The sequence below is a fragment of the Ailuropoda melanoleuca genome, chromosome 2 (genome assembly GCF_002007445.2).
Source record: "Ailuropoda melanoleuca isolate Jingjing chromosome 2, ASM200744v2, whole genome shotgun sequence".
In the NCBI taxonomy this organism is placed as follows: Eukaryota; Metazoa; Chordata; class Mammalia; order Carnivora; family Ursidae; genus Ailuropoda; species Ailuropoda melanoleuca.
The window spans coordinates 81,030,331-81,052,905 of NC_048219.1; the positions used below are offsets into that span (position 1 = coordinate 81,030,331).

The 22,575-nt window shown below is 40.6% G+C and overlaps 1 protein-coding gene and 1 non-coding gene across 2 annotated transcripts; both read right to left on the bottom strand.

The window, feature by feature from the left end:
• Window positions 1–8,696: 8,696 nt before the first annotated feature.
• LOC100464450 lies at window positions 8,697–9,195 on the bottom strand. The gene has a single exon (XR_002144477.2). It is a non-coding gene; the product is annotated as a 60S ribosomal protein L27 (transcript).
• A 3,505-nt stretch (window positions 9,196–12,700) lies between these two features.
• Window positions 12,701–22,534, bottom strand: NRAS (NRAS proto-oncogene, GTPase). The gene is made up of 7 exons (XM_002928613.4): window positions 22,390–22,534; window positions 21,760–21,887; window positions 19,604–19,782; window positions 17,470–17,629; window positions 16,862–16,985; window positions 16,264–16,305; window positions 12,701–16,156 (listed from the first exon to the last, which is right to left on the bottom strand). The coding sequence occupies exons 2-5, from the start codon at window positions 21,868–21,870 to the stop codon at window positions 16,866–16,868; spliced, it is 570 nt and encodes a 189-aa protein (XP_002928659.1). The 5' UTR covers window positions 21,871–21,887; window positions 22,390–22,534; the 3' UTR covers window positions 12,701–16,156; window positions 16,264–16,305; window positions 16,862–16,865.
• Window positions 22,535–22,575: the final 41 nt, after the last annotated feature.

Here is a 22,575-nt window from a genome sequence, read left to right on the forward strand (position 1 = left end):
CAGTCGGTTAATCATCTGCCTTCAGCTCAGGTCGTGATCCCGGGATCCTGGCATCGAGTCCCGAATTGGGCTCCTTGCTCAGCGGGGAACCTGCTTCTCCCTCTGCCTGCCGCTCCCCCTGCTTGTGCTTGCTCTCAATCTGTGACAAACAAATAAATAAAATCTTCAAAAAAAAAAAAAAAAGACAGTAGCAGAGGTTGGAACTTCAGATCTGGAATAGACTGAATGGACGTAGACTGAATGATCTTTTTACTACTATTTCCTATTAAAAAGTGAGACAAGCCTCTTTGTTGGCAGAGCTGAGTATTTTGCTGCCCAGCTTTACGGTCATCACCTCCTTTTAATCAACGACCCCGGAACACATTACAATGCTGTTATTGAATCAAAACATTTTTTCATTCTTTTCCAATTTTGGGGGTGACATTTCCACCTGGATTTCCCAGTGGTGTCTGCAAATTGATATTTTCCAAACCAAATGTTCCCTTCCCCAATCCTGCTTCTCCTTCAGTGATTCTTACCTTTATATGTTACCCTCCAATGTTCCCATTCCCTCTGTGGTTGTCTACTCAAAAGTCATTTCCCCTTTTTTTCTCATTAATAAAGCCTTTTTTGGTTTGGACACTAATGTACTCAGCCAGAAAACTGTATTTACTAAACTTCCACACAGCACAGTCTGGCCAAGGGATATAAATAGAATTGCTGGGTGGCAAGTCGATAAATCTCTTTTAAAAGAGGTCAACTTAGCTGGCCTATGTTCTGCCTTTTGCCCATCTTCTTTTTCCTGTCTGGAATAAAAAATATCTGGGTGGGTGCAAATCAATCATTGTTGTAACACAAGTGACAAGCAGGACAAAAGCCACATGTGAAGAATGCCTGAGCAGAAAGAAAGAGCCAGGGTCCCTGACAACACGCTGACGTCACCATATTAGCTCTGGACTGCCCACCTGGAGTCTTCCGAATACAGTTGACCCTCAAACAGCACTGGAGGTAGCGGCACCGACACCCTTCTTCCCGCCCCCTCACGTGGTCAAAAATCCATGTGAACTTTTGACCTCCCCAGAACTTAACTACTAATTGCCTACTGCTGACCAGCAGCCTTGCTGTTGACACAGTTGATTAACACATAGTTTGTATGTTATATGTATTATATACTGTATTCTTACAACAGAGTAAGCTAGAGAAGAGAAAATCATAAAGAAGAGAAACTGCATCTACAGTACAGTATCTATCAAAAAATCCGTGTATAAGTGGATGTGGGTAGTTGAAATTCATGTTGTTCAAGGGTTAACTGTATATAAGAAAAATAAATTTGTTTTAGGCACTGATTAGTCAGGTTTTTTGGTTACCAGCAGCTAATGTAATTCTGATAAGTCATTAATCATCTCAAATCTGATAACTGCAATAGATGCTTAATTATTTTCCCTGCCTCCAAACCACATTGCAAAATACTGCCAGATTAAATCTTTTTAAAACACCACTTTGGGATGTTTGGGTGGCTCAGTCGGTTAGGCATGTGCCTTCAGCTCAGGTCATGATCCCAGGATCCTGGGATCGAGTCCCGCATCAGGCTTCTTGCTCAGTGGGGAGCCTGCTTCTCCCTCTGCCTGCCGCTCTCCCGCTTGTGCGCTCACTTGCTCTCGCTCTCTCTCTCTCTCTGGCATATAAATAAATAAAATCTTTTTTAAAATCCCATCACTTTCATCCTTATATTCTCCACTTAAAAACATTCATTGAAGGTGGCTCAGTCGGTTGAGTGTCCGACTTTTGGTTTTGGCTCAGGTCATGATCTCAGGGTCATGGAATCGAGCCCCGAGTTGGGCTCCGTACTCAGCGTGGAGTCTGCTTGAAAGTTTTTGTGTTTTCTCCCTCTCTCTCCCTCAAATAAATAAATAAATAAATAAATCTTTAAAAAAACACATTCATTGACTCTTCATTAATTGTTTCAACAAGTATTTCTTGGGTACTCAAGGACACCAAGTTTAGTGGGTAAGGTCAAACAGACCTCAGTTCTTTTTTTTTTTTTTTTTTTAAGATTTTATTTATTTATTCGACAGAGATAGAGACAGCGCGAGAGAGGGAACACGAGCAGGGGGAGTGGGAGAGGAAAGAAGCAGGCTCATAGAGGAAGAGCCTGATGTGGGGCTCGATCCCACAATGCCGGGATCACGCCCTGAGCCAAAGGCAGATGCTTAACCACTGTGTCACCCAGGCGCCCCTAGACCTCAGTTCTAGTCATATCTCCTCTTCTTACTAGTTGTGTGGACTCAGTTTTTAGGAAATTCTAACCAGATATTGTCCTGGGCAGTGGCATATGTATAGTGAACAAGAAAGACAAAGCCTCTGTTTATATTCTAACAGGCGATAAGGTAATTTCAGGTAGTAATGGGTGCTATGAAGGAAACAAAATGAGACGATTTCTAATGATGAGAGATGGTTTTCAAGCAATTCTATAACTGAGGATAGAAATAGACCTCTTCTCAGAACTGTTTAATTTTTTTAAAAGATTTTACTTATTTATTTGTCAGAGAGAGAGAGAGCACAAGCAGGGAGAGCAGCAGGCAGAGTAGGCAGAGGGAGAAGCAGGCTCCCTGCTGAGCAAGGAGCCCGATGAGGGATTCGATCCCAGGACTCTGGGATCATGACCCAAGCTGAAGGCAGAAGCTTAACCGACTGAGCCACCCAGGTGTCGCCTCAGAACTATTTAGACTACTAGTGTGGATTCTTAGATACCTCACACAAGTCTCTAGTGGGTCGTCAAGACTCTATCCATACAAATTTTAGAAAATTGCCCCCCCAAATAATTCGAGAACTTCTTGAATAAATTTCCATATGACTGTGGAACATTACAGAGAAAATAAATTTCCTCAAATCTATGGGATCAACCCTAGTTACTTCATACTCTTATCCCATTGGTGTTCCCCATCCCCCAAATTCAAAGGCTTATATACCAATTCATTTCAGGGCCCAAGCCCTTTTTCATAAGTGCGCTATTATCGAGAATTCATGACCCACTTGTGGAATTGCAATTACTACAGTATGGTTGGGACTGAAGCATAGAGTTTGAAAAGGTGCCTGCCAAGAGACAGGGAGGAAAATGAGGCAAAATCATACCATGCTAAGGGGTTTCAGTGTAATCATTATAGCACTGGGGGACCACGGAAGAGCTGTTAGGAGCAATGTGAAATAATAAAAGGGGCATCTGGGTGGCTCAGTCAACTAAGTGTCTGATTCTTGATCTCAGCTCAGGTCTTGATCTCAGGACTGTGAGTTCAAGCCCTGCATTGGGCTCCACACTGGGTGTGAACCTACTTAAAAAATAATAACAATTAATTAAAAAATGAGTTAAAAAACATATTTTGACCATATATCTTCCACCAATTAACCTATGTTTATTATCTTCTTAAATCTTCACAATGTTTCTTTGTGGTAGATAATATTATTAATCTTCATTTTTCAAATGAAGTAACTGAGGCTTAGAAATATTAAGTGATTGGCCATAGTTAAGCAATCAATGAGGCAGAGTCAGGATTTGAACTTCGATTCATCCTAAGCTGAAGCCTTTGTGCTTTACTTCTGCATTGTACCGTCTCTTAAATGATCTATTTGCATTTCAGGAAGTCCCTTTGGCCACATGTGGTTAGGAACGGAGAAAGGCTGGCAGAAGGAAAACCTTAATTAAAAGGTCATTTTTTGAAAATCTTGGTTAAAGATGAGGAAGACTTAAACTGAGACAATCACTGTAGAACTGCAGTGGGCAGTGAGAGATGTGACCTATTTCAAGAACAAGACTATCAAACCACAAATTGGATATTGGGGTGATGAAAGAGGAGTTGTCGAGAATATGTTTCAAGTTTCCTTGTGAGTGATTGGTAGGAAGATAATACAAGGGGATAGATAAAATTAAGGCCAAAACCAAAGTATCCGGCTTAACTCATCCAGTCGGCAGTTGGATATTTGGCTTTGGAGCTCGGGAGAGAATCCTGAACTGGAGATAGATTTGTGAGTCATCGGCAATGATCGTGGTTAAAACTCTGATAATCAGTTACATCGCTGATACAGAGAGAAAGAGTGGAGGGCCACAGAAAGATTCTTAAGGAAAGCGAATATTTAGGGATTGGTTGTAGAAAGAAAAGACCACAGAAAGAGTTGAAATGATGGTGGAAGAAGGAGGAGAAGTGGAAAATACTGCCTCATAGAAGCTATGGGAGAAAAGCAATCTGAAACTGAGTTACAGGGTTTAATGCAGTGAGCCTTCACGAGAGGACAGAAAACAGCTCATAGGTTCGGCTATTAGGAAACTTAGTGATCACCGCGCGTCAGTTCAGGTCCTTCAAGAAGATGTCCAGACAGAATGAGACATACAAGAGATTTATTGGAGTAATGCCTGTGAAGGAGAAAAGAGGAGGGAGCAGTAGTCAATAGGGAAAGTCTTTGGACCATGGTGCGATGCAGATCTGACAGGTGTAAGAGGAGAGAGGGAAGGAAGGAGGATGGGTAGAAAGAGCCCCAGATTGCAGTCTGGGAAAGTCTTGTCCCAGCCAATGGGGAGTTCCGCAAAGGGATTGCCCATTTGAGGAGTCCTATAGGGAGCAGAATTGGCCCAACTCTAGCACCCCCACCATGTCCAGTCACTGTGCGATCGGGAGGGCGGGTACTGAACATGGCTTCAAGGTTGCAGATGAAAAGGTGTGGCAGCTAGAAACTGTCAGTGGGATCCTCAAAGCAAGTTCAAGAGCTTCTCGTCCCAGCTCTGTAACCGTCACACTGTTAGGGAGGTTTTAGAGGAGACTTGATTGTTGTGAGTTGAAGAGTGGTTGGGAGGTGAAGAGCTGGAGACCTTTCTTTTCTAATGATGTCAGAGCGCAAGGAGAAAACACAGAATGATAGGGAGAGGGAACTAGGGTCAAGGGAGCATATTTATAGATGGAGGAATAGAAACACAAATAGAGAGTGGGCACTAAAGGACAGAATAATTTTCCAGTCTTGAAGGACATGGGGGGAGGTGGAAGCAAGACTCAGGTGGAGATGGGGCGCCTGGGTGGCACAGCGGTTAAGCGTCTGCCTTCGGCTCAGGGCGTGATCCCGGCGTTATGGGATCGACCCACATCAGGCTCTTCCTCTATGAGCCTGCTTCTTCCTTTCCCACTCCCCCTGCTTGTGTCCCCTCTCTCGCTGGCTGTCTCTATCTCTGTCAAATAAAGAAATTAAAAAAATCTTTAAAAAAAAAAAAAGACTCAGGTGGAGGAAGAACCTTGAAAGAGGAGAGGACTTTTTCCTCTGAGTGTGGAGTAGAGGAAGGGAGGAGAATGCAGAGACATTTTGAGACGTGGGGGTAGTATTTGTGGCCCTACCCTGTATTATTTTTATATTCCCAATTCACTGAATAAATGAATTAATGAATCTAAAGTTATTAGCACAAAATTTGGTAGGTGTAAGTAATGGGGAGAAGAGAAGAACAAATTTTAAGTCTTTACCATCAAGTTAAAAATGAAAAGGTCTTGGGAAGCCTGGGTGGCTCAGTCAGTTGAGTGGCTGACTCTCGATTTTGTCTCTGGTCATGTTATGGGGGTTGTGGGGTCAAGCCCCATGGGCTCAGATCTCAGCATGGAGTCTGATTATCCCTCTCCCTTCCTCTCTGCCCTTTTCCCTGCTCACATGTGCATACACTCTCTGTCTCAAAATAAATGAATAAAATCTTTTTTTAAAAAAATGAAAAGATCTTAAGAAACTTGTCTTTTGGGGAATTCCACCTGATGCAAGTTTGAAAAACATGCTTCATTATACTATGAGGAATTTCTAAAACTGCATATATTCTAACATTTAGTGGTTTTTTTTCTTTGTTAGAGAAAGAGAGAGAGAGAGGGAGCGCGAGCGGGGATAGGGAGGGGCAGAAGGAGAGAGAGAATCTTATGCGCACTCAGCACGAAGCCCCACGGGGCGAGGGCAGGCGCCCAATCTCACGAACCTGAGATCATGACCCTGGCTGAAATCTAGAGTCGGTCATTCAACCAACTGGTCCACCCAGGGTCTCCCTAATATTTATTTTTTTAAAGCAAATAATTTACAATTTGTTTCTGTTACTCCATACAATTTGAAGTGAATTTGATATAAAAAAAGAACCAGTTCCTTGATAATACTCAGTGTTTATTAAATGGGAAAACAGACACTCATATGGGGTTGGTGTGGAAGTGTAAGATTTTAGTCTTTATGGAAGGGAATTTGGCAATACATTTATCAAAAACCCTTAAAAAGTATGCTTATCTAGTGATAAAACAATTTCATTTTTACGACTTTATTTTATGGAAATTGTTATACAAGTACTTAAAAATGTATTCCAAAATGTTAATTGTAGCCAAACCGTTGTAAGAGCCCAAAAAGTAGGAAAAACTGATATATCTGCAATAGAAGATTTATTAAAGTATGGTACAACATCACATAAAATACCACTTAGAAATTAAGATGATGATGTGAATGAATACATATTAATATAGGAATCATTTAAAAATGTTGATTGAGAAAACATAGTACAAAGATGTATACAGAGTATAATCCTGTTTTTGAAAAAAAAAAGTGGGGGGTTATTTAATTTAAATATCACTATAGAGATTGAAAAGCAGCCCGGGGAACTTACACGAGTGTTCTGTCTGGGTGGTGGGATGATGGTAATTTTTTGCTTTTTACTATTGGCTTAGTTCCATTTTCTACCACGAACAAGTATTGTTTTTATCATAAGAAAAATAAAACCTGAATTTAAAGGAAAATGAAATAAAACAAATTCTGATCCTATCATCACCTACAGCCTTTAAGGGAAGGACCCAGAAGTTTCCTTCAATGGGACAAGTCTGTATCTACTGATTCTTTTTCTGTAATTAAGCTTGCTTTTCTTCTTCTTTTTTTTTAATCTTTTTTTTTTTTTGAGAGGAGAGAAAGTGGGGGGAAAGGGGGAGAGGGAGAGAGAGAATCTTAAGTAGGCTGTACACCCAGCATGGAGCCCCCACTTGGGGGGAGTGGTGCTCAATCTCAGCACCCTGAGATCAGGACCTGAGCTGAAATCAAGAGTTGGATGCTGGACCAACTAAGCCACCCAGGTGCCCCAAGCTTGCTTTTCTTCAAGCATCAGTATATAAGATAAACTAGTCTTATTCAACTCTGTTTTTTTTTTGCTTTAGTTTTTTTTTTTTTTAAGATTTTAAATTTTATTTATTTGACAGAGAAAGAGGCAGCGAGAGAGGGAACACAAGCAGGGGGAGTGGGTGGGAGAGGGAGAAGCAGGCTCCCCGCTGAGCAGGGAGCCCCATGCGGGGCTCCATCCCAGAATGCTGGGATCATGACCTGAGCTGAATGCAGACGCTTAACAACTGAGCCAGCCAGGCACCCCTTTGCTTTTGTTTTTAGAAGAAAAAAAAAGTATTACCTTGTTTTCTTTTAAAACCTGTTAATGTGAATATTTCAGCTATATTACAGACTACATTGGTTGGACCTAACCTGGGAAATTCAGAATCATTTAGAACATTATTCCAATGAAAAACGTTCAGAGTTCCAAATAACAAATTTACAAGTTTTTTTTTTTTTTTAGGGTTTTAAACATTTTTATTTATTTGAGAGAGAGAGAGAATGAGAGCAAGCAGGAGCAGATGATAAGGGCAGAGGTAGAGGGAGAAGCAGACTCCCCGCCGAGCAGGGAGCCCAACATTGGGCTGATCCCAGGACCCTGGGATCATGACCTGAGCCGAAGGCAGATGCTTAACTGACTGAGCCACCCAGGCGCCCCATAAGTATTTTTTAAAGGGCGAGATCTCTTGTATTTCACTGAGTTAGAGAGCTCTGTAACCTGAGGCTGTGCAGGAAGGAGATGACAGGCACTTACGGGGCATCAGCTATATACACAGATCACTGCTGCCTGCCTTTTTTTTTCTTTTTTCTCTTTGTCTACAAAGCCCTTCTGTTCTGCTATAGCAGGTGTCCCTCCCTGCTGTGAAACCCGCTGGGAACTTCCACCCCTTTCCTTGCGTCCTCCGTCCTTCGTGGTTCAGAGATACCAAAGTCGCCTATGGGGCTCAGGCTGGCCCTAAGTACGCGTTCAGGAACAGCTTCATCTTTTGTGACGTTGGCTGGTGGGAGCGGTTCTGGTTCATTACAACTTCCGGTTTGGGAGCACAACCCTTTTGCCAGCAGCGTCTGTGCACCCTTTTGGTCACCCTGTTAGAGGTATGTAAAAGTTACTTTATACCTAAGTAATCGGTTTTTGTTTGGAGTGTAACGGAACCTGTGGAATTTTACTGGATTCAGCCTCCTTTCCCTGTCGGTAATAATTTCCCATATATGCCTAAAAATAAAGAAGTCAGATTTATAAGACTCATCCTTTTCCATGAGACAAACTGACTTTATTTCCTGTCTCTTGAATGGAAATGAAATTCAGCAATTTGCTTTTAACAAATTTGCTTTTAACAATCTAAACTTAACAGTGTACCCGCGTTCTGTTGGAAGTGAGAGGGAGGCATGCCAAGGGGTCCCTGCAATGGGGATTGTGCTGAGGACTGTTCCAAGTATTTTGGTTTTTTTTTTCTTAAACATATATTAATTCATTTAATTTTCACAGTTTTTTTTTGTTTGTTTGTTTTGAGAGGGGGGTGTGTGCATGTGTGGGAGGGGGAGGAGGAGGGGTGAGAGAATCTTTTTTTTTGTTTTTGTTTTTGTTTTTGTTTTTGGTATTTTTAATGACTGAAAACAAAACATCTAAAACCGCAGCTTCTGGAAGAACCACTTGTTCTTGCCGGTCTTGTACCTCTCTTCGAACTTGACCTTGGCCTCTCGTCGGGCCTTGCGTTTAAGAGCAGGGTCTCTGAAGACATCCTCGTTGACGACAGTTTTATCCAAGGGGATATCCACAGAGTACCTTGTGGGCATGAGATGATTGTAGTTATAAACTTTCACAAAAGACTTGATCTTTGACCTCTTGGCGATTTTCTTCTTGCCCATGGCGGCAGTCACTTTGCGGGGATAGCGGTCAATTCCAGCCACCAGAGCATGGCTGTAGGGACGGTCTGAAGTGCCATCATCAATGTTCTTCACGATGACCGCTTTGTGTCCGGAGTAGCGTCCGGCCAGGACCAGCACCACCTTCCCTGGTTTCATAAACTTGCCCATCTCGACACCAGCACTCGAGCATACAGCAGCGGGGTGAGAGAATCTTAAGCAGCCTCCACTCCCAGTACGGGGCCCACTGTGGGGCTCGATCTCACAACCCTAAGATCATGACCTGAGCCGAAATCAAGAGTCCGACACTTAACTGATTGAGCCACGAAGGTGCCCCTTCACAATAGTCTATTGAGGAACTATTATTACCTCCGTTTTACAGTTGAAAAAATTTAGATACAGAGAGGTTGACTTGCCCAAAGGCTCATAGTCAGTGGTTAAGTATTAGCCCAGGTATTCCGGCTCCAGAGTGGGGGGTTCTGAACCACTGTTATATCCTCCCTCACTATTGCTTAGTTGTGCAATGACCATGACAGTGCCTAGAGGGTACTGGGTTCTGGACTAAGCATGAGGATGGGACCTAGTGATTCCCCATTGATAGATGGTTGTAGAATTAGATTGAAGTCGAGTGGTGTTTGAACTTTTTCTTAAGAAATCTTCAAACGAGGGGCGCCTGGGTATCTCAGTCGTTTAAGCATCTGCTTTCAGCTCAGGTCATGATCTCAGGGTCCTGGAATCCAGTCTCTCATCGGGCTCCCTGCTCAGAGGGGAGCCTGCTTCTCCCTCTCCCTCTGCCTGTCTCCCCAGCTTGTGCACTTGCTTTCTTTCTCTCTCAAATAAATACAATACAATACAATAAATACAATACAATAAATACAATAAAATAAAATAAAAAGTCCTCAAACTAAATCTCGAATGAAAGCCTAAAATGAAAAATGGATGAAAGTGGACTGCTTCAGCTGAAGTAGGGGGACGAGGAAGGACAGGGCTCCATCCACTCAGGCTTCCTCAGAAATCTTTATAAGACTCGAAGGGCTTTGAGAAGCATGGTTTCAAAACTACTCAGTGAACCAAAAAGAGCACAGGATCTGAAATCAGGAGACCCGGGCTCAAATCTAAATAAACCCATCCATTTTTAGGAGATTCTGTTTTTTCACCAGTAAAATGGAGGCCATTCCTGTATTTCTTTGTTGTTGAGGATTACATGAGATGAGGTTCGTAAGAGCACTTTGAACGTGCAAAGCAATATATTGTTTGTGTTTCTATGGAGCCTTGACTTGAAAAGGAGCGACCCAAGTGACAAAGAGGCGCGGGACAGTTTCTGGTGTATCCTGGGTAGCCTTGAGCATTCTCAGAAAGACAGGGAAGGAGTCAAAAAAACTGGGTAGGGTCTTTGAGACAATCACCAAATTCCAACTAAGAAATTTTGTGTTAGTGATCTCTCCTCCATAGAATATAAAAGATGAATAAGGAACCAACGTCTATCTGGTTCGCTACTCAATGTTCAGAGCAGCACGGCGCCCAAGCACATAGTAGGTATTCAATAAAAACTTGCTGAATGAATTAGGAAGGAAAGTCATAAGGAAAATTTAGTGAGCCAGTGTACCAAATATATTTTGTTAGGGCATGTGGCTCTGCCTCATGGTGGGATCCAAATGTTTCTCTGAGAGGAAATGTCAACATCACATACAGAACGACGGGGTGACACAGGCACAGGCCTTGGTAATTTTGCTATTGTAGAGTTTCATCTGGAGTTTAACTGTTAAATGTCAAACTCCTCAAATTCACAGGCAAAAGCAGCATACATTTATGGGAGTTCTTGATCTAACTTGGAAGAGGTCTTTAAACTTCACTCCATTGGTTAAAAAAAAAAATCAGGGATAGTGGGTCTCTCTTAGTAGAATCAATTTGTACTAAGATGTTTTAAAATAATTTGCCAGTTTTCTTTCAGACTTCATCTTCTATGTACCTCACACATCTGTAGCTCCTAGAGAAAGGGCCAGCAGTGCCAACTGTATCATTTCACAGCAGCCTTTCCAGACTTCTTTTCCTAACTTGGCTATTTCAGGCTCATGTACTTCAAGGCTCTAGGAGGCAACAGCGCCCTTCCAACCACGTCCTAGCAGCTAGACTGGAAGTTGCCTCTATCTTTAGAAACATTTTAGAGACATTTAATAATCACTTTAACTCCCAGCGTTGGGTGAGTGCTACCTCTTGTTCTCTTTTTACACCCCCACATGTCAGTGGTACACTGTATTTATAATGGAGTATTTGTACTATTTTAAGAAGAGACTAAGTTCATTCTTTAAAGCTGAAAAATAACATGCAGTAGGCTAATAAACTATTTTGGTGCAAGTGTGAAGTAAATCATGGGTACACAATCTCCAGGTAAGAACGATCAATTCATGAAGTTTGCTTCCAGTTCATGAATCTGAACCTTTTATTTCTCCTTTTGGCACTGCGAAGGATATTTCTTTCCTATATTTATGTTCCTAGAGTTCCAGTTTGCTTTTACTGACCACGTTTCATTGCCCAGAGTTGTTTTTAAAGCAATACAAAGCATATTTTCCCACTTGGATACTGGACATTGATCTGTGCTCTCAAGTTATGGAGTTGGCCACTCTGAAATGTCTCTTAAGCAGTTCTGCAAAATGATCACTAGTGTGGCCTCTTGGCCCCTTTACCCGTATTTATGGGTATCAAATAACTCATCTAACTATGTTGGCCTTTTAATGACCTTGAGTATTGCTTGTTCTAAGGACAGAAATCTTAACAGCAGAGGTACATGGGAGATCTCCACATATTACAAATAAACAAGCTTCCTTGGCTACTTTGTCATCATTTGTCTCTTTGTAGCTTCACTTTGCCGAACAGAATAGCAGCCACCAGCAGAAGCCAGAAAGCATCCTTTTCTCCTTCCCTCTTTCAGTTACTAGGGGATCAAATATTAGCAAAAAATAGACGACAGGAGGCACAGGTGATCAACTTAAGGGGGAAATGGTTTAGATATACAAAGCCCGTAATTCTGTTTTTCATTTAATTATCTAACATGTTTCTATTTCTTGGTAGTCCTATCTAGAAACAGTATTTTGTCATTTACATTGGTTTTCCTCAAGCTCAGTTCAGCCAAATATTAATGATAACCCTCCTTGTCCTCTTCTGAAGAAAAAGTGAAAGTAAAAACAATGTCTTTGGTAGAATAAACCAAGGTCCTCATAATCACAGTATGCGAGTGTTAGGTGGAAAATCCTAGGTTTTTTTTGTTTTGTTTTGTTTGTTTGTTCGTTTTTGTTTTTAATCACTACATCTCCTTAATTAGGGCTGGGAACCTGAGATACACCAATTCAACTTCCCTATTTTGTAAATGAGGAAACTATGGTCCAGAGTAGTAAAATTATACTTGGAACCCTTGTTCTTTGGCTCCTACACTGATGTTCTTCTAATGATACCGAGACTGCAGACTGTGCAGTAATGCAAAAACAGGACAAAAGATTTCCAAAGATAGTTTCGAGTACTTCATATTAATATGTTAGAATTTGACATGTAGCTATGGATCATGGCTATGAATCACCCCCAAGGTAACAGTTTAAAAGCAGGCTTTGACACATTTTGTATTGGGATAAAATAAGGAATTTGGATCTTTGAAAACACTGTCCAAATGTCACATCCAAAAGTCTAAAATTGGTATTAACTTACAATAAAGCCACTTCGCTGGAAAAAAGAGTTATGACTAAGCAAAGAACTTCCAGTTTTTATTTTTTAAACATTTAACAAGAAAAACATTCAACCAAATTTTTAAAAATCAGGATGGATTAATTTACAATAAAATAGTCAACTTAAAATATCAGCCCTTTTTATTTAGGGCCAAGGAGGCCAATAGTTCCTATTTAAACAGCAGAATTGCACAATTGGTATTTTTACCTATATTCGATGGCACAGAAATATAAAAGTCATACAATTTCCATTGAGATCCTCCCTTCCCTCCAGAGTAGAATTCATACAATTGCTTCTTCGGTCAGTTCTTGAGCCTTTAAGAATCACCAGTTATATTCTGAAACATATCTATAACTACTCTGATAATGAGAACACTTTTAAAACAATTCTTACAGGAAACACCTTAAAAATAATTTTGTGGCACATTAGACTGCTTAAAGAAACAGCAAAGATGAAAAATAATGTACAAGAATTATAGTCCCTTGCTTACAGAAACCACCTAAATAAAATAGCTTCCCTAATTAATTATCCTCACTTCTTGTAACTTACTAGCAGAGATGAATTACAAGAAGCAGAGTGCACCATTTTTTGGTTCTTGGTTGTAGCTGCCAGCTTGAGAAATCATGACTGTAAATGTAAAGCAAAATAGGATTATGCTCACAAATTCTGGAATGGGAAAAAACCAAAATATGTCTTTAAAGTGTTTCTCTATCCTTGTTTTCAAGTCAAGACAAAAAATTCACAGCAGTTTAAAGGATGATGAAAGACTAAACATGGGCCAACTAAAATACATACGGAGAATAATTTTACCTATTACACTAATGTGAAAACTAGTAAGTACGATATTATATTACCAAGTAACATTCTAGAGTATGCTGCTGGAGCAAATAGAGCACTGAACAGTTTCATCTACAGATTAGGCATGGTGGCCTGTAGACAGAACATTTTCACACTCTTGAAGGTGCAACCTTTAAAACACAAACACACATAAAGTAGTATGTAATTCATAACAGCTGGCCAGGCACTTAACTTGGGGAAAGAGACTTTTCAGATTTTGAGGTAAACTAGAACTGTTTTCAGCAATCACAAACATATTCTAAAAACCACACTTTATTTCACACCGACTGAAGTTATTCAGCATTTAGCTCTAAGTTTGTCACTCTATTGTGCCAAAATTCACACCTACATGTAACTTCTTAAGAAGCTATTAAAAGAACATTTTGAAGTCTGAATTTTGGCCCCATTTAAATACGTCTGTGCTTAGAACATACTTGAAAAAACTATAAGGTACATCTATTTAAGGGCTAAAATGAGTATCTTTTTCCCTAAATTTGATTAAAAAAAGAAGAGTCCTACCGTCGGTCACACAGCACAGAGGAGGAGGAGGTGGAAGACAATGACAAGCACGGAGGTGACAAGCCAGTCCCACAAGGAGCAGAGACACGGCAACAGAGTTTCTGTTGACAGGTGTTGACAGTATACGAAAGTTCTCAAAATTAACACAAAGGAACACAACTCTCTGGGTTTATTCCACTCTGGGCACAATCGATGTTTCTTCCCCTCTTCGGAATTCATTTCAAGGCAATGTGGAGTTTAAAGGAAAATTCATTTTAGAAGATGGAGGACCTCAGGAAGGATTGACACATCAGAAGACCAGAACAGAAAGTGGCCATTTTGGAACTAATCTTTTATCAAAAGTTATCCAAGTCTAATTTTCACGAGAATTACCAGGAATTATCTGCAAATGGAAAAGCTCTACCTCCAAAGCCTCATAACTAACAATTCATTCTATTTTCCATTCCCTTCTTAAACAGCAGTTTCAACAGAAAGGTGACTTCTTGTTCTGAACAAACTCATCAGCTTATTATCTGGTATGCACAGACTAATTCATCAACATCCTATCTTGCACCCTTCAAAGAACACTATCAATACAGAAAATTTAAAACATTTTGATCCGAGGCATCCTCATTCTCAAAATAATGAAAATAATATTGGGTTTAATTCAGAGTTTCCACATGGCTAAAAAGAAGTCTAAACACTATTTATAAAAGCCTCGAGGCTGACCCTCCTCAAGATGGCAGTTTTTCCAGTCATGGTGAAGGGTTTGTGCTAACTGACCTCGTCCCTCCTGGCAGGACTAACAGTATGCATCTGGCAAAACTACTAGCTGGAGTTCCTGGTGCCCTGAGCAAACATGGAAGAATTCCTTTCTGTGATGCTAACTGGCTTGCTCAAGTTTTGAAACTGTGACCCTGGTCTGTCAGCACCATGCTTTACTAACTGAAATAACCAAGCCGCCATTGTGGTGGGGTGAGGGAGAGGGTGGGCTAAGAAGGCGAATGAGGGCAATTATATACATCATTAAAATACCATGATATGCAGTGAGAACGTGTCTGTTAATACATCTGAGGCTTGAAAATCATTAATCATAGCTATTAAACTATTACAATTTCGAACACCTGCAAATGCAGAGCTTTCAGCTATGACCTAAATTTAAATATGAATGGAAGTTCATTATCAGTAAGCTAGAAGAAACAAATTGCATACATTTTGTAAGTGGTAACCTACCCCCTGCCCTACTCCCCCAAAAAAGTACATAGTAGGTAAAAATTAAGTGAAATTATTCATAATTGTTTCCAGTTTCACCTTTCTCTTGGAAGAGACCCAAATCAAGTCTCCAGAAATCCAACTTCATACATGTAAGAAATGGCATCTGCTATCACATCGGGATGTCTTTCTCTCAAAGGTAGACAGGTCATGGATGTATCTCAGACATTCATTTCCATGTATAATGATTTTTGAGACATCTATTCCACTGAAATATTATAAAGCAAGTCTACAAACCACTCCTAAGAAAAAGGCACTTTGCTGCAAGAGTTAGATTTGATTACGTGAAAGTCGAGAATACTCGGATAGACTCAAAAGTCAGTATTCACTCGGGCATTTATGAATGCAGAGCAGATGCCAATTTGCAGAATATAGCCAATGACATTACAAACAAACCAAATGGCAACTTAACTATATTCTCAGCAAAACAGTAATTTATGACATTTCTCCGAAAACCAATATAGTTCCAAGTTCAACAGTAAAAAGGAAAAAAAAAATCACCAGCAGTTGCTACTTTAGAGCTCAAGACATTGTTTCCTACAGAATTTCATGTCTACAGTTTGGTTCTCTGTTTCAGAGCATGAATTACTTTTCAGATGAAAAACCTGGGATGGCGGAGGTTTGTTTGTGTGTGCTGGGGGAGAACCCAGGGTGGAAAACCAGTGGGGAGTAACAAGAGGTTCACTTCTCTGGTCAGACAACCAAGTGAGGAGGTAGTTATTCAGAGAACTTCTCAAATAGAGAATACTGTACTGATCTACTAAGAGCTGGGGAAGTAGCAGGAGCTTCTCTGTGAGACTGAAGATAGCAAAAGGAATACTTCTCCTCCAGGGAAGTCAGGACCAGGGTGTCAGTGCAGCTAAAATAAAGACAGAATCTGTGTAAGTGGCATATAGAAAATGTAAGAAAAACAAGGTTAAGAAATCAACACGAACGATAACATATTCATTTCCAAACTTGTCCTACCTTGACAGTGGCTCTTTTCAGATGCTAGAACTTTAAAAGTATCTATAAGAAAAGAACACACATCATGTTATTATAATCGAGTTTTGATGTAGTGATTCTTCAAACTCCTAATCAGAGCCAAGAATATGGTATGGTATGCGTACTTTTCCTAATAACGCCTTCTAGTTTCTAATATTATTGAAAGTGTAATACTGTCTATAAAATACTTAAATGCTTTTTTTTAAAAAAAGATTTTACTTATTTATTTGTCAGGGAGAGGAAGAGGGAGAGAACACGCACAAGCAGAGGGAGAAGCAGACTCCCCACTGAGCAGGGAGCCCGATGCAGGACTCGATTCCAGGACCCGGGGATCATGACATGAGCCAAAGGCAGATGCTTAATCGACTGAGCCCCCCAGCTGTAGTCTACTTAAATACTTTAAAAACAGTTTAGATTTCAGTAGTCTCAGAAAGGGGGCCATAAGGAAAATATTTTACAACCATAGTGAGCAAAAACTCTAGGTTAAATAGCAATACAGAAAAAATAACAGCAGTCTCCTCCAAATTGCCCGATGCTAAATAATAAAATTTATAGTTATGTCAGGAGACCACACGCTCACCTTGTTACATCACCACACACGGTAACCCCATACAACCTTGAGTCCCATCATCACTGCTGTTGAGTTTCTTCATTCGGTACTGACGTATTTCTCTTACCAGTGTGTAAAAGGCATCTTCAACACCCTATAAAAGAACATGATAAGGATGGCTTAAGAGACACAATCCAGGTCATAAGCTCTCTTATTGGTACTTCTTTAGTGGAATTACACATCAACAGGCTGTATACAAATGGCATATTTTGCAAAAATAACATTCAAGCACAGAAAAATGGGTAACATGGGACATATAGAACTACCAGATCTAAAGATCCATTCAGGAGAGCAAAAGCCCTGAACACTGGCTGATGTTGATGGAGAAAGGTCTAATGTTTGTACTTATCTTTAATCAAGGGTCCTCAATTTAGTAGTATTTAGTAATATTAACATGTTAAGGTGGAAGTGCCACACCAGAATCAGTTCATTTTGGGTTAAACCAAAGATTCAAAAAATAGAATATCGAAACTCCATAAGAAAATCCATTAACAACAAAGAATGCAGCTCCCATCTCTAGCAGCCAAACTTTTCTGCATTAAACAAACTCTTGCCAGATGCTCAAAGCTCAAATATACCTGTCTGGTCTTGGCTGAGGTTTCAATGAATGGAATCCCATAACTCTTGGCCAGTTCGTGGGCTTGTTTTGTGTCCACTGTCCTTGTTGGCAAATCACACTTATTTCCTACTAGCACCATAGGTACGTCATCTGAATCTTTGACTCGCTTAATCTGTTCCCTTAAAAAAAAAAAGAAAAAAAAAGGAATATGTTATCATAACCTAAGAGTAGGTTTTTTGGGAGGAATGAGCAGCTACAACAAAAAAAGGGTCTAATGAATTTTATCTTGCCCTATTAGCTTCCCGAAAAGCCCCCACTAATTATAAAAGACCATGCATACTAGGTAGACTGGTTTAGACCTGATGCAGCAGCCATAGGGAAGCCAAACATGGGGGAAATGGATGGCAATTCTATTCTATCATTTGACACACACCCTTATTAGGCTCCTTGATTCTCCAAAGAGCTTGGCTCCAGATTTAATTGGCAACTTGAAATCACACTCGAGATTAATATCTGAAGTATAAAAAGTAAAGCTTGCTGCCTCAAAATAACTTTTTGAGGTTTTCTTGAAAGTGACAGTATTTAATGAAAGACAGTCTATCCACTTCTCTAGGGGGGTGGTGTTCAGACATTTTCTTCAAACAGTATTATAGCTGGAAGTCCAAGATACAAAACAGAAAACACCAGAACTGCTCTTACTAAAGGGGGGCTGAAGGATCTGGAACTCCCAACTTACAGCACTCCCTTCAATGACATAGAAGACATTGCACACAGCAGTTTGGAAACAATTTCTCTAGATTCTCTTGACCAATACTGTCCAATAGAACTTTTCATGATGATGGAAAGGTTCTCTATCTGCGCTGTCCAACTATATCCACTGGTCATATGCAGCTGTTGGACACTTGGGAAGTCAGTTGCTATGTGGTCAAGGAAATAAAATTTTTCAATTTTATGTAACTTTAATTAACTGAAATAATCACATAAATTTGTGGCCATCATATGGCACAATACCGCGCCAGACCCTGGCCCTGGATTACACACGAAGTCATGTGCCGAACTGGCATCACACTGGCTATCTGCAGAACTAAACTTTGCTGTAATGGCAGTGGCTTACTTTAAAGCGTAATATAAGACAAGACAGCCTAAGAGGAAAAACGATTTCTAGAAATTCAACAAATATAAGACGCTTGACAAGTGTTGGACATTTTATTACATATTGCTATTATTTCCAGAGAGCAGATGCAAAGTAGAGCAGGTGTAAGTGGAAAAAAACCCCACTGAAGTCAGTTTTGGACTAGCTTGTTTCTGGGAGCAGACATCATCCTATGGATGGAGCACAAGCCAGGGCTGCAGGCTGCAGGAGGAATACTTGCATAGCACTGACTATGTGCTAGGCACTTTTTGGTGATTAACATGTTTATTAACTTGTTTAATTTTCAAGACAACTCTTGGTAGGTACTATTCTCTCCATATTATTGATAAGGAAACTGAGGCACAGACATTTGGTAGTGTGCCCCAAAGGCCCATGGGTAATAGATGATGGAGCCAAGTTTCGACCCATTATATTACTCTGCTCAAAGAACATGGAGCTAAGAAAAAGGAGTCCTGGGTGTTTGGTCCTGGCTATGCTAATAACAACCATGACTCCGAAAACCTAACAAATCACTTCCTGCGACTCTACTTTTGATTCCGTAAAACAAGGATGTTGTACCAGAATTTTTTATGGTCTGATTGAGCTTTGAAACTTTATGGTTCTGTTGAGAAAGACCATCCTTCCTCTTTATCTACTCCCCATTCGTTTCTTCCTATCATCATCTCCCTTCTATGACTTACTGACAACTCGTTCTCAGACATGTTTTCCTCTCTGAAATTCCTGTGTGATCTCTCACACCACCACCTCTGGTTCTGAATCATCCCATTAGCAAGCTTCATTTAAGTATTAGCACACTTTCTAGCCATGGTGTATTATATAAAATAAATTCCAATTTTAACTTTCAGTTATAACCCCAGAACCTCAATGGTAAACAATCTGAAACCAACTCTTCTCATAATTAAAAACACTATCTTCCCTAGTGTGGTATCCTCATCCCTCCCACAAAGCTTCAGAATACACTTACAGATCAACCTTTCAGAAAAAATAATGTTCCTAGTACCTGTAGAGGTTAATATCTGCAAATGATTTGCTATTATTGATGGCAAATACACAGAGGAAACCTTCGCCTGTCCTCATGTATTGGTCTCTCATGGCACTGTACTCCTCTTGACCAGCTGTATCCAGTATGTCCAACAGACAGGTTTCACCGTCTATAACCACCTGTTTTCGGTAAGAATCCTGGGGGTGTGGAGGGTGGGGGACAGCAGGGAGAGAGGAAGATTTCATTTTTATTAGAAACCATAGGGAATGCAATACTATTGCCAAGGTTAGATAAGCTCCTACCTAAGTTTATTTCCATCTCTCTGGTTTATCCCTCAAACTCCTCATACATAATCACAAACAGAAAGTACTTAATGGCACCCTAGGAAAAAAAGCCCCAAATCCTATATGCCTGCAGAAAGAGAAATGTGGTCACTCTGTTCCTGGAAAAGATGGAAAAAATGTGGTAATTCAAAGACAGCTCTATTGCAGTAAGACTGAGATTAGGTTTCACAGTGTATTTTACTAAGATATGAACTGGACTTTTCTCACTTATTGTACATTTAAAGTTGTATACATACCTCCACCAATTATACCTGGCTCTGGACACAGTGTCATTTGTGTTTATGACTAAATACACAGATACTTTTTATTTCAGACAAGACTATAACAAAAAAATATTTTTCCAAGCCTGGTGAATTTTTACCTTTGGGAAATATTCCTGAATCAAATTCCTACATGTTCCAAACAAGGTATACAGTTATAATTCCTCAGGAGGAAAAACATGCATAGATCACATGTATTTATATTTTAAAAGTTTTCAATTTGGCTCTAAGGCAAAAATTTTACTTGTATTTTAATACTTTTGGGAATTCAGTTCAAAGAAAATAACCCATCACACTTGGTAAAGATCTGGCTCCAGAAACAGAATGCAACCTGGTTTCCTAGTTCATTGATCAGTGCCTCTGTAACTCAACTTCACTGTGGGACTGTAATATACTTTCAAATTAACATAGAATTCGCGTTGCCAAAACTTGCTTAAAACATGAAATATGGTTAAGTGTATAAATGTTCCGAGACAATGAACACAATTAAAATTATAAAGACAGGTTTTAGTTAAACAATTTACAGTAACAGAAGTCAGAGAAGTGGTTTTTTCCCGGCACGGTGGGGGTTTATTGACTGGAAAGTGGCATGGGAGAACTCTCTGGGGTACTGGAAATGGTCTGTATTTCTGAGTGGTGGTTACATAAGTATACACGAATTTTTAAGTCACTGGGCTGTAAATATACCATTTGTGTATTTTACTGTATGTACATTACCCTTCAATAAATAAAACTCAGAAAAATATTAAGAGGTTCTATTAACACTAAAGCTGTTAAGCTTAAAAAGAAATTTCTGCCAAGGACTAATGACTAATTTTTAATGGCTATGTTAGTTAGCTTCCATTAAACGCTCAGAGGCTGGGGGTAGGAAGACCAGGGTGTGGATTAAAATAAAATCTCTAGTCACACATTTTTAAGCTGAATAAACAAAATCTTTTATTTAAAGGACCTTAGATGCCATTATTCAAGCCAATCTATAACATGAAATCAACACAAAAAACTTACACTGATTTTTCTCAACATCTGTGTGTGTGACAGGCAGGACATGTTTATGGTAATTTAATAGATGAGGAAAATGAGGCTCAGAGAGTTTAAGTGATTTGCTCAATATAACGTAACTAAATAAACTGCAAACAGGGACCGAAAGAAATCCAGGCAGTGACTCAAAATCTCATATTCTTTCTACTCCAGCCCAGTCTCAGCGGCTTCAGCCAGCTAATTAAAACTGAAGAAAGCCAGATCTTTGAATCCCTTATCTCCATCCTATTATTCAATCACTCTTCGTATGACCTGTGTTTAATAGAGGTGTCATGTGAGTTCAACAATGAGTATGCAAAAGTTCACTAAACTATTAAATTGTCGATTTTTTAGAAAATCTTTAGCAGCTAATAAAAATGGACTCTTCTCCACAAACATGTAAAGCTTCGTTACTGTATTACTCAACTCAGTATCCCAAGTAACTTTTACTTTCTCTCTTGACTATTCCTTTAGCTAAAGAACAGCTAATGGATGGGTGTAAGGGTGAACCGAACGCCAGAGGTAGGATCAGTGCGCTACCACTGGGCCTCACCTCTATGGTGGGATCATATTCATCTACAAAGTGGTTCTGGATTAGCTGGATTGTCAGTGCGCTTTTCCCGACACCACCTGCTCCAACCACCACCAGTTTGTACTCAGTCATTTCACACCAGCAAGAACCTGTGGGAAAGCAGCAATTAGGTTTAAAGGGCGAGCCACAACTATAGTACTTCAAAGCCTTCTGTAATCAATAGTAACTAAAGCCTGAGTTTGAAAGGTATCGGTTCCACACACGTGACCCTCCACTTGGTTCTCAAAGTGCTTCAGGAGTGCAAAAACATTCGCAGGTTACTGCAGGCCTCAGAATTCTGGTTAGTCGCCTAGCTACCCCCACCCTGCTCTATTTTTCAACAGTCCGTGGGCCCCGCCCTCAGCCTAAGGTAAAGGAAACCCCTCTTCCTACTCCTCCCGCCAAGTCGTCTCAGCTCCGGTGGGGCAGCCTCCGGGCCGTCCCCTCGTCTTACACCCCCGCCAGTCTCCAGAGATCTCCCCCGTAGGGCTCAAAACGAAGGACCCCCGCCCAAGGGCCTTTGTCTCCAGCCTGCAGACTCCGTTCGATTCCTGGCAACAAGGAGGCGCCTGTATACTCCCAAGACGAACGCTACACATCGCAGAGCCTTACCTCAAGCCTCGCTGCCTCCGCTTCCGACGGATTTAGGACCACAACAAGGAAAAATGTTGGAGACCCCGGAACCGCCATGAACAGCCCCCACTAGGGAGCGGCACTTCCGGCCCCGCCCGCTACGTAATCAGTCGGCGCCCCGGGCGCCCGAGTCCCCGCCCCGGCCACGTGGGCCCCCGACCCAGG